General features: G+C 31.5%; 4 protein-coding genes across 4 annotated transcripts; 2 read left to right on the top strand and 2 right to left on the bottom strand.

The window, feature by feature from the left end:
• On the top strand, window positions 1-2,593 carry LOC119634987 (replication protein A 70 kDa DNA-binding subunit). Its single transcript, XM_038029466.1, has 6 exons — window positions 1-253; window positions 320-561; window positions 625-1,608; window positions 1,670-1,919; window positions 2,001-2,195; window positions 2,333-2,593. Exons 1-6 carry the CDS (start codon window positions 215-217, stop codon window positions 2,444-2,446), a joined length of 1,824 nt encoding a protein of 607 aa, XP_037885394.1. The 5' UTR covers window positions 1-214; the 3' UTR covers window positions 2,447-2,593.
• Window positions 2,594-3,336: 743 nt separating this feature from the next.
• LOC119634988 (putative OPA3-like protein CG13603) lies at window positions 3,337-4,978 on the bottom strand. The gene is made up of 4 exons (XM_038029467.1): window positions 4,771-4,978; window positions 4,544-4,712; window positions 4,345-4,487; window positions 3,337-4,033 (listed from the first exon to the last, which is right to left on the bottom strand). Exons 1-4 carry the CDS (start codon window positions 4,910-4,912, stop codon window positions 3,750-3,752), a joined length of 738 nt encoding a protein of 245 aa, XP_037885395.1. The 5' UTR covers window positions 4,913-4,978; the 3' UTR covers window positions 3,337-3,749.
• Window positions 4,979-6,854: 1,876 nt separating this feature from the next.
• Window positions 6,855-7,612, bottom strand: LOC119634517 (protein spaetzle-like). The gene is made up of 3 exons (XM_038028738.1): window positions 7,530-7,612; window positions 7,106-7,422; window positions 6,855-7,038 (listed from the first exon to the last, which is right to left on the bottom strand). Exons 1-3 carry the CDS (start codon window positions 7,590-7,592, stop codon window positions 6,855-6,857), a joined length of 564 nt encoding a protein of 187 aa, XP_037884666.1. The 5' UTR covers window positions 7,593-7,612.
• Window positions 7,613-9,137: 1,525 nt separating this feature from the next.
• On the top strand, window positions 9,138-9,580 carry LOC119634518 (protein spaetzle-like). The gene is made up of 2 exons (XM_038028739.1): window positions 9,138-9,319; window positions 9,388-9,580. Exons 1-2 carry the CDS (start codon window positions 9,138-9,140, stop codon window positions 9,578-9,580), a joined length of 375 nt encoding a protein of 124 aa, XP_037884667.1.
• The last annotated feature ends 4,777 nt before the right edge of the window (window positions 9,581-14,357 follow it).

Genomic DNA, 14,357 nt, shown 5'->3' on the forward strand with positions numbered 1-14,357 from the left:
GATTCTCGTTTAGTTGAATGTTTACTTATTTATTAATGTAGTGCAGCCTTGATATTTTCGCTTAAGCGTCTTCCCGCTTGATTGCAAAAAAATTAGAATCTTACCATAAGCTTTTATTCGAATTGATTAGCATTTTTTAAATAAACCCTTTGCGTGGAAAATATAAAAAACATTAAATCAAGGCGTATAAATTGAAATTGAATCAAATAACAGCATGCCTGATATAACTCCATTAACTGAAGGAGTCATTCCTGTAAGTCGTTCATAATGACTAATTGTAGTTAGTGCTATTAATTTCAGTTGTGAAATTGCATTTTAGCGTATTATGAATGGCGAAGATATTGAAGCACCTATCCTACAAATTTTGGGTGTTAAGAAAATAAATACTGCCGAAAGCGAGCGCATACGCATTCTCATCTCGGACGGTCAATACTTTAATAGCTACGCAATGCTTTCTACTCATTTGAATTTCCTATGCGAAGACGAACAGCTAAAGGAAAACACGATTATTAGAGTAGATAAATATATAACATCGATAGTAAGCAAAAACGATGCTGGAAAGTATGTAGTCTTTAATCAGAATCGTGAAAAAACAGCAAAGATATGGTTCTCTATTATTTTCAGACGTGTCTTCATTGTTATGGGCTTGACCATTTTGCATCCAGGCGATCAGGTGCAGAAGATTGGTGAACCCGTCAATTTGTTAGACGCACCTGCTTCATCTGCTCAGAAAGCGGCTCCTACTCCAACTTCGTTACCGTCCACTAGCAATAATAAATCTAAATCGGCCAAGGAAAATAGAAGCTTTTCCAACGGCAACAACAAGAATACCAATCTCGATCAATCAATCAATGCTGGTTTAACTAATCCAATAGCTAGTTTGAGTCCATATCACAATAAGTGGGTAATAAAAGCCCGCGTTACTGCAAAGTCCGCAATACGCAGTTGGAGTAACGCGAGAGGTGAAGGTAAACTGTTTAGCATGGACTTAATGGACGAATCGGGAGAAATAAGGGCTACAGCCTTTCGTGAGCAATGCGACAAATTCTACGATATCATACAGGTGGACCAAGTCTACTTCATAAGCAGGTGCCAATTGAAGCCGGCAAACAAACAATTCTCTACACTTAAAAATGATTTTGAAATGACTTTTACTAATGAGACAGTTGTACAGTTATGTGAGGAGGATGCTTCTGGTATACCAGAAATTAAATATGACCTAGTGCCCATTTCCCAAGTCGCAAATATGGAACCTAAAGCGGCCGTTGATGTTGTGGGTGTATGCAAGGAAGTTGGAGAGCTACAGATCTTCACTTCACGCACAACAAACAAAGAATTCAAAAAACGTGATCTTGTTCTAATTGATACCAGTGATGCTTCTGTGACTCTAACAATATGGGGAGAGGACGCTGTCAACTTTGATGGCCACGTTCAACCAGTCGTATTGGTAAAAGGTGCCCGTATCAATGAATTTAATGGAGGCAAAAGTCTAAGCCTTGGCAATGGTTCTAATATGAAAATTAACCCTGATATACCTGAAGGCCACAAATTACGTGGCTGGTTTGATAACGGTGGCGGGGAAAATATTAAAAACCCCGTTTCTGCTCGGTAAGCTATTGAACAGTCATTAGATTATGATGTGTTGAAATCATTTATATCGTTTTTAAAGTACTGGCGCTATTGGTGTCAGTGCAGAGTGGCGTACTTTTCTTGAAGCACGTAATCTTGGTACAGGTGATAAACCAGATTATTTCCAGACTAAAGGCGTTGTATATTTGATAAAAAGTCAAAACGCCTTCTATAAAGCATGTCCTCAACAGGAATGCAACAAAAAGGTGATTGACGAGAACAATGGACACTATCGCTGTGAGAAATGTAATGCGGTGTTCCCTAATTTTAAATTCCGACTTTTGATAAATGTAAGTTCTATAAGGAGTCTGATCTTCCGGTTTGATTTTGGCTTTGACTTTGCCAGGATTCATGAATACGTGTCTTTGCAGATGAACATTGGCGATTGGACGTCAAACCGTTGGGTGACAGTTTTCAGCGATTTGGCTGAACAGTTACTAGGCCGTTCCGCTCAAGAAATTGGTGAAACTATGGAAAATAATCCTACTGAAGCTGAAGAAATATTCGCTTCAATTAACTTTCTTTCATACATTTTTAAAATACGTTCCAAAGTTGAAACTTTTGGGGTAACTATTCGCAGAAGGATACAAATTTTTGATACCCATTATTGCTTTGGGTATTAAAGATTAATCCAATAGACGAGTAATTTTCCTTAATTTTCGCATCATAATCGAAATATTTGTTTTTTTCTTTTTTATTAAAGGATACGACTCGTAACAAATTAACTGTTCAGTCAGCCACACCAGTCAATTACAAGGAATATAACAAACATTTGATCAGCATTATAAAGGAATTAACCGGCATTAACAAAATTTAAGAATTCCTTTTGCTCCGAAATAAGTTTATTACATTTAAAATACGTAACACGTAAACGACTATATATGTATAGAATGCGTTATTGAATTTCTTATGAATTATTTGAGTAATTAATTGAAATAAAAATAAAAAAAATTGCAATAAATTATTTATCAAATTTATCTATGATGAAGTTAGAATGATTATATCAAAAATTTCCTCTCCTAGAATCGATATCAAAGGATTATAAAACAGTGTAAGTTCGCGACCGAACTTAATGAATCTTTCTTCTTAAGAAGATTTACATAAACAATGCATGTGGGAACTGGAAAACAAATATGCGTCTCGTTTGAACTAGTTATACAACGAAGTTAAAAATAATGCAAAAAAAAAAAAAGAAGAGAGCTATTATTTTGTGGCGTGAGATTTTTTAAAAGTTTTTTCAAGCTGATTTTAATTTATTTCTTGTACTTGGGTATCGAAATTGAAAAAATAACCCTATCCTAAATCTTGGTGTTGCCTTCATGTCTCCAAGATCTTTGGTCATAAAATTTGTAGTTTCGAATTGCTACCTGATATATTTTGGAAAATGTGCCGAGAAGGAGCGCGGATAGTGTATGCGTTATACGGATAAGTGGTTTGAGAAAATGACACCCGATCTATAAATCAATTCTGAATCGTTTGATATAATAAAATACAAACTCTTTATCAATGTAATGTAAATTCGGCAAATCATTAAATAAAGAGAACGGTTTTTGATTGGTTTGGCTTATCGTTATACGCGATGTTTTCTTATCTAAGTTGTAGGAACTGATTCTATGTTTAACCTTGCTCTCAAATAATTTCAAATAAGTTTAGGTGACTATGCGATTGAAGTGAATGAATAAATAAATAAATAAAAAAATAAGAAAATATTTTTATAAATTCATGTACAAATTGTTTAATGTCTTAAACGCAGTTTACAATGGATCCAAATATGTTAGTAAGAGGAACGTCCATTTGTTTCGTCTTAAAGCATATTTTGTTCATAGAGTATTTTCTCTCTTAAGTAATTGTGGTAATCGGAAGATCGGAAAATAATTCATTCCAATCGCAACTATAAAATTCTATTTTACCCAACAAAAAAAAAAAAGAAAAAACTTCGTAAATAAATACAAATAAAAATAAACTAGTTTGTAGCAGTTGTTGTGGTCGTGCGTCACTCTTTAGCATCCTAATGTTAAACAATGACTCATATAAAATAAAAGAGAAGTGTAAGGAATTTTACTATGTTAACAATGGAAAAGCTTAGAGGATAAAATCGCAAAACTCAAAACTTCAAGCAGTCACTGTGATTGGGCTTTACGTTGCATTGTAATCGTGATGGAATCATAATCTTCCATAGATCCACTAAGCGGCTGCAAGGCTTCTAGTGTGGCTTCTGATAATTCCTTTTTAGCTGATTTACTTTTAAATACCTCAGTTTCTAAGTAATTCAAAGCTCTTCTAATCCTACTGCCTCCTGCATTCTTCTGACGATAACTAGTTGAAGTTTGATCAGGATTTTCCGGATTAAAAGTTTGATAGTCACCCAAGCGATCCCTTGTCCATCTGAAAAGTGAACGTGATTCTAAACCACGGAAAACATTAAATTAATTCTTACCTTCTCTTGATATTGATCAACACACATTAGTAATACTCTAGTAAATAAGAAATTGTACACATTTCTTTTTTTTTTGACTTAAAGTTACGATTAGTTTAAACTTTAATTGCAGCTAATTCTTTGTTTGAATTGTTCTCTTGATTTTCATTTTTAGTGTTTAATGTCTCCACGCTTGTTAGGCTGGCCAGTCCGCGTGGTTTTAACACTTTTTAAGCAAATGAGACAATATTCAGACACGGGGCACTATTAGTACAATTAAATAAAAAAAAAATTCTTACCTAATTCTGACACTACCCGGCTTATTTCACGCAATTGAGCGTCTTGTCGTTCTATACGGAAATTTATTTCAGCCATACGATTCGTCAGCTCGGCTTTTTCCAGTTGCAGGTTTTCTTCTTTTTTAGCTTCCTTTTTTAATTGCCTAAAAACCACAATGCCCCTTATTGTATTACAGTTGATTGACTTGTTTCGACTTGCCTGCTATATTCGACTATCAATGCTGCAGCACCAATGGCGAAAATTATACACTCTCCTAATAGATTTGCACCTAGTTCGATAGCCATTGCCTCATTTAGCGGTGGCACTTGTATTGGCCGTCCCAAATTTAATGCCCACATTTTCGTCTTTACCTCAATCCAATTGTAAACTAATTATTATACGCAGTATTAGAAAATTTAGAAGAACAAAATTCCAATAATTCTTACGTTGGGCAGGTGGCATACAAATGTAATGACGAAACAATGGATTCCCTTTGGCATGATTTTTAATTACATTTGCTAGAGGCTTACTGACTTGTTTTACGGCTAATACGGCTAATTTTACTACTGGAAAAGCTCCAATTACCATTTTCACAATTAATTAATTTATATTTGTCAAAATTCAAATATGCAACAAACTGTTTTTTTTTCTCTTCTATTTTTCACTTTTTTTTAGTTATTCAACTTCAAAACAGCTGTTTGATAAGAAAAAAATATCTATTGCTTTTAACACTCTGCTTCATCGCATTCAGAGTGCAATGATAGCTTCATGTAAATAACGACTTGAAAATACATCATTTAATTAAAGCTTCTCTTAAAACGTTTTATAAAACAAAAATACTAGAATCTCGTTACTTTCAAATTAATATAATTTTTAAATAATTATTTTTTGTCTTGACTTCAGACTACTCGAACTACGCCAATACCAAATGGAATCATTTTTTACCCATCTTTACTAATGGTGGAACGAAGATCGATGTTGTAGGCAGCAGCATTTGGTTTCTGAATATAAATAAATATAGAAGCTTACTTTTCAAATCACACATGTGGCGCTATACTTTCGGGTGAATGTCTTGTGATCCTGGAAGCCAATCGCTTAGCGAGCACTCAGTTTCAAATTCCTTATAGTGTCAGAGTGTAAATCTGTCTTACCAGCTTTGCATTGGTTTCGCTCAGATAAAACCCGTTACGTATTAGAAATCAAATCTTTACTATATAGCCTTAAAAGCAGATAAAATTACATCGTCCCGATCATATCATTTCATGATGTTCAATCTAATTCGGCTTGCGACTAAATTGTTGTGTTTATAAGGAAAACATTTTAGTGCACGTAATTTACTGAACAGATTTAACCTATAATATAAGCAATTTAATTTATAAAACGTTCCATCTTGTACTTTATACTCATGTTAGCCACTATGAAATGTACTCCGACGAGTAAAATGCATAATTTAATAAAATTTTAAAAAATAAAGGGGCGAACGTATAACACGCTAAATTAACAAGTCGTTCATCAAATATAGTTTAATTAAGCAACACAAAGAACTAATAAAATAAATAAGTAATAATAGTTATATAACAAAACTAACGGTAACTTTACTAAGGCTCAAAAAAAGAACTTTGCCTTCACATCGGGCTTTTTTTACACATCAGCGAATTTTCGATTGCGCTAAGCGGAAACTTCAAATGTGTGAAACAGAATACAAAGCACTTCTAATTCGCAAACCCGAAGTATCAGAACTACTTTTTGCCTGTTTATTCCCGCAAATTTCAAGCCTCAAATGAAAAAATGAATAGTCCGCTTAACGAATTCAATTATAATAAAAGTTAAGAGAAGCTCAGGATAAATTGAAATCCGCTATCGAAGAGCCATAAGCATTAGAAGAGGATCTCCAAGAAATTGCCGTTTCGTGCATGATTTAGAATAACTTTCACAACGTATATCGTATAAACATCAAAGTAAATAAGTAAATAAAAGTTTTGCTTACTAAAAGCATTTCGAGATTTACTAATTTAGATCCAAACCTTTTACGCTTACCACCGAACGATTATATATACTCAAAGCTAGCGGTATATTCGTTTTGTCAAAACGTTTGCAACACGCAAAAGAAAATTGCACCGACTCCATAAAATATGTATGTATATATAGATATTCTTGATCAGTACAACTTCTGAACTGATCTAAGCATATCGTTCTCTCCGTGTATGTGTGTATTTTCCTCTGCATAATGTCTGTGGTAGACATTCTTCTGCCATTTATAACCTCAAACGTGCTTTGAAAAGGATAAAAAATTATTTTTTTACTCATTGCTTATAAATTACGCTACAAATCGAAAATTTTTCAATTTTCATTTTTTTTAAAGGTATAGTATTGAAAAAATCACCTAATTTTGTAGTGTACGGAAATTTCATTTTCTTTTTATATAAGTAAAGATGGTGGGTATAAAAGATTCCAACACGAATGAATATAATTTTCTTGCTTGTTTTATTTAATTTCAGGTTTTTAAGTACCGTTATAAGTAACATTTCAATCAAATATCGTCAGTTTCCCAGCGATCTCTGAAGCACTTGCAGCAGGATGGTATTTGAAATTCGTGAGTTAACGTTTCCCCTGTGGTCGTCATAGCCACTAATCGGGAATGAATGTAGACTTGCTTGCAAATAGGTTTTTTAGTGCTTCCGCGTTTAATTGAACTACATGGGGCGTCCATATCGCTAAAAATGAAATATAGATTTCAATTAAATGCATTTCAACATGCTAGAATTTATCAATAGAACTTACTCGCACACTTCAATAAGTAAGCCCTGCTTCAGTTTTTCATTGTTGACTATAATAAGCCAACCAATGTCTGTATTTTGCATTTGAGGGTAAATAATCTTTTTACTGCTTCTACAAAGGGGCTCCATGTAGACAATACCTCTCAATTCAGTTTCATCATCAATGAAATAATGATCATCTGTGTCCATAATTAGTTGTGGGTATTCCTTAATCAGTGCCTCTTCTATATTATCCAGATTGGGATAATTGGCCATCTCAATGCAGAATCCATGATCCCATTCCAAACATTCTATTGAATCCTTATGCGTGACGTTTTTGGCCTTTATGATCACACGGTTGAATTGTACGCAGAAAATGGAAGAATTTATCCACACAAAGATTTAATATACATGTTTTTTTTTTTTTGTGTGTTTGACTAAATACTTACATTGAGCCAAAGAATCATATCCTTACTTATAAATAGTATAAAAATGACAACTTTTGTAAACATTTTTGTTTATCATATATATAATTTTCTTTCTTCTGCAATTTGTTTCAGATTTATTTTACTGTAACGAATATCGGTCTTCTAAGATAGGACTATCACTACCCACTATATAGTGGGATTTTCACAATTTATTTTTACAAGTTCTCTCGACTGCTTATCTCAATTATTCTTTTCGTATTCGCTCTGCCTTCCGTAAATTGTCTATTTATATACATTTTTATCAGCATATTACTGTTACCTAATTTCGTGATTTCATTTTTAATCTGTTAATCCGCGCTTTTCCAGTAATCATTTTCCATCGGCCGGCAGCTGCATAACGCATCTGCGAAAGTGCATTTAGTTTTTACCTTTCGAGGGAATTTATTATTTGGGAAAATCCGAAATGAGCTGGATTTAGGATTTCCGTAACATTATTTTATTTTTCTTTCAACTTCACCTTTGCGATCAAAGTTTTCACATTACTTATGTGCACAAAGTCAAGACGAAACGTAGGAGGAAATTTTATATATATCGTTATTTATTTCATTCCTTTAAATATTTCTACCTGTTGTACAGTTTTACCAATAAAGAAATCTCGTGTTGTTGTTGGCTGTTTATTGATTAATCTGTTGTCCATAATAAACGATAGTTTTTTTTATTAAACTTTTCATTAATCAGCAGCTGCATAAGGTGTCATTACTAAATGCACGCTTCAGGTCAGTCTTTGAAAATAAGTGCTTTCCAAAATTTGGAAAATTTTCTTTCCAACAGAATCAGGTAGCTTTGATATGGACCTCTTTAATAATGTAGTAGTGTTTGATTTTCCCGCTTCCTATCCAATGTAATGCTTGTGCAGTTATATTATATGCATTCATTTAGTAGCACAGCTATAAGTACATGTTTAGTGTTAAATAAAACTTGAAGCTCGTTGGTGTTAGATTCGACGAAAATAGAACGGAAATAATAATAAAAAAATGTTTAGAGAATTACTGTTAACTTCTTTTCTATTCTTCAACCTTTGCTGGGTATGTATAGTTAACTGATGTTATGTCACACAGGACTCTTCTGAAGGCCTAGTTTTAACAGTAAGCGTACATCTTAAGTGACGTTATATGTTTATATGAATGATTGTAGTGGGCATGGACCTTTAACTGGAATGGCGTATAACCACAAGACATAAAGGACGAAATTAATTAATTTTTAATTATTTTTTCTTTTCTCAGGGTTCAAATAGATTGAATTTCGTGGACGAGTTATATCGGAATTACGGTGAAGAAATTAGAGCCATATTTAATATATCAAACGCAACAGAAGGTTTAGTTTTGTTTAATGTTAGTTCTTTTAATGACATTTCCGATCGCATATCGGATATTAATGTTCTGCACTTATTTCGTTTAGACTTCATACGTGACGGTATTTCCGAACAAAGAAGCAATCAGAATTCAAGAAGAAACTGTTGATCCTTTCGAATGCCTGGAATGGGAGCAACAATTTTGTACAAAAGTGTCCAATTATCCGAAATTGGATAAATTTGTAAAATTGTTTGAAAGCAAATATCCCCAGTTGAAAATGTTTACAGACAAAAATCACGTTGAGGATGAAATTGAAAAAAGGATGCTGCCTTATAAAGAAGCCATTTGTAACAGTCGTTACAAAATTATTTATCCAGAAGCTATGCATACAAATGACGGTTGGCTTTTCATAGTTAATAACGAACAGTACAAGCAAGATTTACGTATTGAAGAGTGCGAGTAAGTTTTATTGCAACCTCACAATTGCCGGTGAAGGTTTTCGATTAAAATTTGTAAATGATTTTCAGACCCGAAGACGAACAATGCTATTATGAAGCATCAAATTTACCCAAGGGCTTCAACGCAGTCTGTAAACAACATTTTATTGAAAAAGTCCTTGTGGCGATGACAATGTATGGTGATGTGATAACCCATCATGCTCAAATACCCTCCTGTTGTAAATGTGTCATAGAAGAGGATTTTTCCAAAACTGACTTATGATTTTTTTACACATCTTATTTATTTATTCACTTTTCTCATAATTTTGTCTTTAAGTTAATGTAGTCTTATATTTATGCGAGTTTTACATGTGATATTGTTATTTTATAAGTTTCCTTAAATGTTAATTGTATCGATTCCTCTAAATAAATAATTTGACAGTCCTTTACGTGTCACATAGTCTGCGAGCAATTTCAAATAAATAATGATTTAATTAATTCAATATTTAGTTATATTTCATTTATTGGAAGTAGGTTGGGATTGAATAATTGACTCAAAAACATTGCAATGAGAACGTAAACGAGTATATAAAATATATGTTCGCAACAAAATCTCCTCAAATATAATTTCGAAAGCGTAAGCAATAGTTTCGGAAAACCTCGAAAAATACTCCCCTATCCAGGAAAAACCCCACAGCAAATTGACAAGAAAAGAGGACAGCTTGGTCGTAGGAAAGGTCGATGAGAAAGCCCGGGTATCGAGTAAACAAGTTTGGTCCTAAGCGACTATATTCTTTTACTTTTCATCGAAAAATTTGTTTTTAAATTATATTAGCACAACACACAAGCACTTTAGAATGTGAATAATGGTTAACATAATAAATTACGTTTCCTTGTACTTGTTTGCATTAAATATGTTATATGCATAGCATGTATTCCTCATAAAAAGAAATATGAGTGTAGGGTTACGTCATCTATCCGTCCCTCTAAGTCATTTTCACAAACGGAAGACTTCCACGCTTTTTTCAAGGTTGATGTAATAATTTTTTTTCTATTATTATGGACGGACATACTTTATGAATACGTAGTATCGTTTGAATAACTTATATCACCTTTGCGCAAGAATGTTAAGTTTTGAGAAGCATACATAGCTTCGGTAAAGGATGTACCAAATCTATAAAATAGATCATGAGTTATCAAGAAATGCTTTGGAAACTTGGTTAACAGTCGCATATATTCCCGATTACTAGAAATATGTTGCGTTTAAACTTTGCTTTGTTAAAATCGCGACTACATTTTCAATTTGTCTGAAATATCTTAAATGCTGAAAAAATGTATAAAAATATTATGTAAAAGGTACAATTTGCCACATGCATCTATAATCTGGCAGTCTTTACTTCCAACGCAAGCGTCGTTAAAGTGAATTGTTTTTACGTTTGGACATTATGATAGGATTTTCATTTTCTTTATTCTTCTTTTTAAGGTTAAGTATGTAAACTTCTTTTAATTTATTGCGGCTTAGTTCATGCACACATATTCATTTAGAAGAGCTTACCTGTTGCAAATAAGATTCACATCATATCAGCATTCGTAGACATACATATATGAGAGATATAGTTCATTTTCGAATCTGCCGATTTTTTCTTTTCCTATTATTTCCACTAGCGCCATAGTATTTTTAAGAGAACACAATCTGTATGCGATTTTTTCAAAATTATTTCGCACTACCGAACAAAACACAGCCATTTAGCGCAAATTAATTCACAGAAATTGATAACACTCATAGTTTTGTTAATTCAGAAGTTAATCGCTTATGGCAGTACCGGTTGACTGGTTGTTTTTGGGTTTACAGCAAATGGGGTTTTAGCAAATTCATATAACTTATAAAAAGATGAATGGTTATTGTGTTTATCATATACAGAGGGAATAGAATTTGCCTCTTGATTTTTAACCATTATTTAAAACATATTTTTTAGCGTGCACTTGATCATAAGGAACCCATCAAAAAATAGCACCGTGTATATTTTGTTGTTGCCAATTCTAATGTTTGTTTACATTTGCATTTTCTCTCAGTTTCTCAATTGAACGCTTTCAAGTAAAGGAAAACAAGACAAGTGAAACAGATATGAAAAAATTAAAAGTAAGAGAAGCGATCTGAAAATAAATATGGATTTTGATTGATTAATGAAATGAAGAATTAAAAATAATTACTTGCTATTATAAAATAAATAAATTTTATGCCTCTATTCACTTTATAATAATTGATGTGTAATAATATGTCATAACATTCAAAATATTCAATTCAAATTTTATATGGGTTTGGCTTAATAATTATTCGAAATTTAAGATTCATTATAGAAATTCAAGATTCGTTATGTAAATGCCAAATTAATATGGAAATCTTTTTAAATATAAAAATCAAATATGTAGTTTTCGTTGTATATCCTTTTATTTATTAAATTTAAATTTTTATTGCAAAAGTTATTATTATTATTGTTATTGTTATAGTGTACGCTTTCTTCTTTTTATTAAACACATATTCATGTTCATACATGATATTCATTATACATATATTATATATAAAATAAAAATAGAGGATATTATTATAATATGTGAACGGTTATCTATCTCATAATTTTTGTACGCACCACCAATTTTTCACTTTTAGCTGGCATAGAAGAATTGTCGGGATATTTTCATTTAACAGATACAATGACATTTTTGAAATGTGTTTCTTAATCAATTGCCATGCAAAGCAGATATCGGTTTAGTTATGATTATCTCGTCGATAAATAAAAAAAAGTGCAAAAAAACAAATAACGACGGATTGCGAAGCAGTTTGAAGTGAAAATATCAAAAGCAAATATAGACTGAAAATATTGCCCGACTGTTATTGGTACCGTTAATCGTATCCTACTTACATTGGATGAACTATTGGATTGCCTTGAAATTGTAGCGGTTGCTTCTATGATCATTTTCTACATCCATCCGTTCCCCGTACCCCGCTTGTATGATCATTTTTTAAAAATTGCTATGTAGGCGGTGGGTATCATAGAGATTCGGCGGAAGCCGAACGTAATTCTTAATTTGTTAGCTTTTTTTTTTTTTATTTGCAATTCTGTTTCTCATTGACTAGTGTACGATTTTATATGTTTGTTATTGTTATTTAGTGTTGATTAATATAACTTCATATATCATTATTAATTTCTTATGTATTTATATGTTTGTATATATAGTAAAGAAATATTAACAAAAAAAATTTATATATATATGTATATATATATATATAAAAATAAAAACACTACAAGATGACAGATTATATAATATTATGCATAGTTGTGTTGGGATTGTATTGCACAGAAATTTTTTTTTGATATAAGACTTTAACCCTACATTTATAAAAAAAAAAAAATAATAAAAACACCATCTTTGACTATGGCTTTCATTTAGTAAATTGTTTATAAAAATTTGTTTTTATTGTTTTTGTTGTGTAATTTTAATAATTTTTGATTCATTTTTTATTTGATTCGCGTTAACTCAAAATTTATTGAGTTTTATTCACAACAGTTTTCATTATATTTCGGATTTTTTTTTTTTTTTTGTCGACATTTTTTTTGTTCTTTTGTTCTCACTTGATTTATTTTTTCTTTTGTGTGATAGAGATTAACAGTTATTATGCATGCATGCAGGAATTCTTCTCTTTTGATGTATATAATATTTAAAATAGTACTTATTATTATCATCATCTTTTCATATTTATTATATGAGTATATGTGTATGTGTGTGTATGGCATCACTAGTAACTTTCGCTTCATTTTTTAATTTGTAATTCCTTTAAAGTTATTATTTTCTTTATATAAATTCCTTACATATTTAAGAGTAAATATTTTATAGGTTTTTAACTTTTCGGTTTTCTTTTTTTTTATTTCTTTTTTTTTTTTATACCCATCACTCAGTTTAACAAATATTCATAATAGGAATATCTTACAAAATGTATATGTAATTTATTACTGAAAAATGAATTGAGAATTATTACCGTCCGTCTGTCCTCATTAGGGATACGTTAAAGTTGTTCCTAATTTAAGATGTCGTCCAAGACTCCAAACAAGATTTCACAAAATTAGGAAAACTTTAGGTTTTTAGTTAATCGTAGGTTGAAGCGTTAGTTTTCTAACTTAACTTGGCGAGAGTGAAAATTGTGTTATGGAGCCAAAAATATGAGAGCTTTATTGTGACGTCAATAGAAAGATACATAATCAAGGACATAGACAGCAATAAATAAATAATCTTATTCGTTCTGCTCAAGGATGATCAGGTATATGAGATCGCTTCGTCGCGCCAATTATTTTTTCCCTGTTCATCAAAATCATAGGTTAAAATTCTGGTAAATCAATGAGGTGCGGTAACGTTTCCTTATACAATTTTCTTCAAGATGATGTTAAATTAAGTGGAAATTTTAGTTAAATTATTCTATTCATTAATGAACATTTTTTGAATGCTTTCTTTCTAGCGAATAATTAACATTAAGTGGTGGGCTTGGTAAAAAATTCGATGTAAGCCGAACATAATATGTTTAATTTTCTTTTTCTATTATATAAAATTTTATAAACTATAAAACTTTGTTTAAATATTTGCTCACTTCTTCTTAACGTTCACTATTAGAAAAATTAGTAATATTTTCTGTATATAAGTAATAAATATATATATTATTAAGGTTTATGAAAATGTGGAAATGTGGATCTAAGAGAGCCATACTCAACTTTTCCTTCGTTAGCTCAGCTTGAGTTTTAAAATAGCACATTATTTGGAAACAAAAAGAAAAAAAGACTTAGACGAAGTAATAGTCGAAGGTACACAGATGCCCTGTCGAGATGACCTATATGGCAGAGTTTCTTTGACATTGCTGCTTCTATGGAAATGGATAGAATATTGTTTTATCTAAGTTTACCATCTATGTTGTAAGTTTATGATTCTATAGATATATAGATATATATATATATATATATATATATATATGAAAATCCCTAAAATGATAAAATGCTTTATTCTACTTATCCATA

This window comes from Glossina fuscipes, unplaced genomic scaffold, assembly GCF_014805625.2.
Source record: "Glossina fuscipes isolate IAEA_lab_2018 unplaced genomic scaffold, Yale_Gfus_2 3, whole genome shotgun sequence".
NCBI lineage: Eukaryota > Metazoa > Arthropoda > Insecta > Diptera > Glossinidae > Glossina > Glossina fuscipes.

Excerpts from the sequence above, each read along its gene's own strand:
- LOC119634987 (XM_038029466.1), top strand. The coding sequence starts at position 215 with ATGCCTGATATAACTCCATTAACTGAAGGAGTCATTCCT. Across the intron at positions 562-624 it reads AGCAAAAACGATGCTGGAAA|ACGTGTCTTCATTGTTATGG; the intron begins GTATGTAGTCTT and ends TATTATTTTCAG. Across the intron at positions 1,609-1,669 it reads AAAAACCCCGTTTCTGCTCG|TACTGGCGCTATTGGTGTCA; the intron begins GTAAGCTATTGA and ends TCGTTTTTAAAG.
- LOC119634988 (XM_038029467.1), bottom strand. The coding sequence starts at position 4,912 with ATGGTAATTGGAGCTTTTCCAGTAGTAAAATTAGCCGTATTAGCCGTA. Across the intron at positions 4,713-4,770 it reads TTGTATGCCACCTGCCCAAC|TTTACAATTGGATTGAGGTA; the intron begins GTAAGAATTATT and ends TATAATAATTAG. Across the intron at positions 4,034-4,344 it reads CCGGGTAGTGTCAGAATTAG|AATCACGTTCACTTTTCAGA; the intron begins GTAAGAATTTTT and ends TCCGTGGTTTAG.
- LOC119634517 (XM_038028738.1), bottom strand. The coding sequence starts at position 7,592 with ATGTTTACAAAAGTTGTCATTTTTATACTATTTATAAGTAAGGATATG. Across the intron at positions 7,423-7,529 it reads ATATGATTCTTTGGCTCAAT|GCCAAAAACGTCACGCATAA; the intron begins GTAAGTATTTAG and ends GTGATCATAAAG. Across the intron at positions 7,039-7,105 it reads TTACTTATTGAAGTGTGCGA|CGATATGGACGCCCCATGTA; the intron begins GTAAGTTCTATT and ends TTTCATTTTTAG.
- LOC119634518 (XM_038028739.1), top strand. The coding sequence starts at position 9,138 with ATGTTTACAGACAAAAATCACGTTGAGGATGAAATTGAAAAAAGGATG. Across the intron at positions 9,320-9,387 it reads TTACGTATTGAAGAGTGCGA|ACCCGAAGACGAACAATGCT; the intron begins GTAAGTTTTATT and ends AATGATTTTCAG.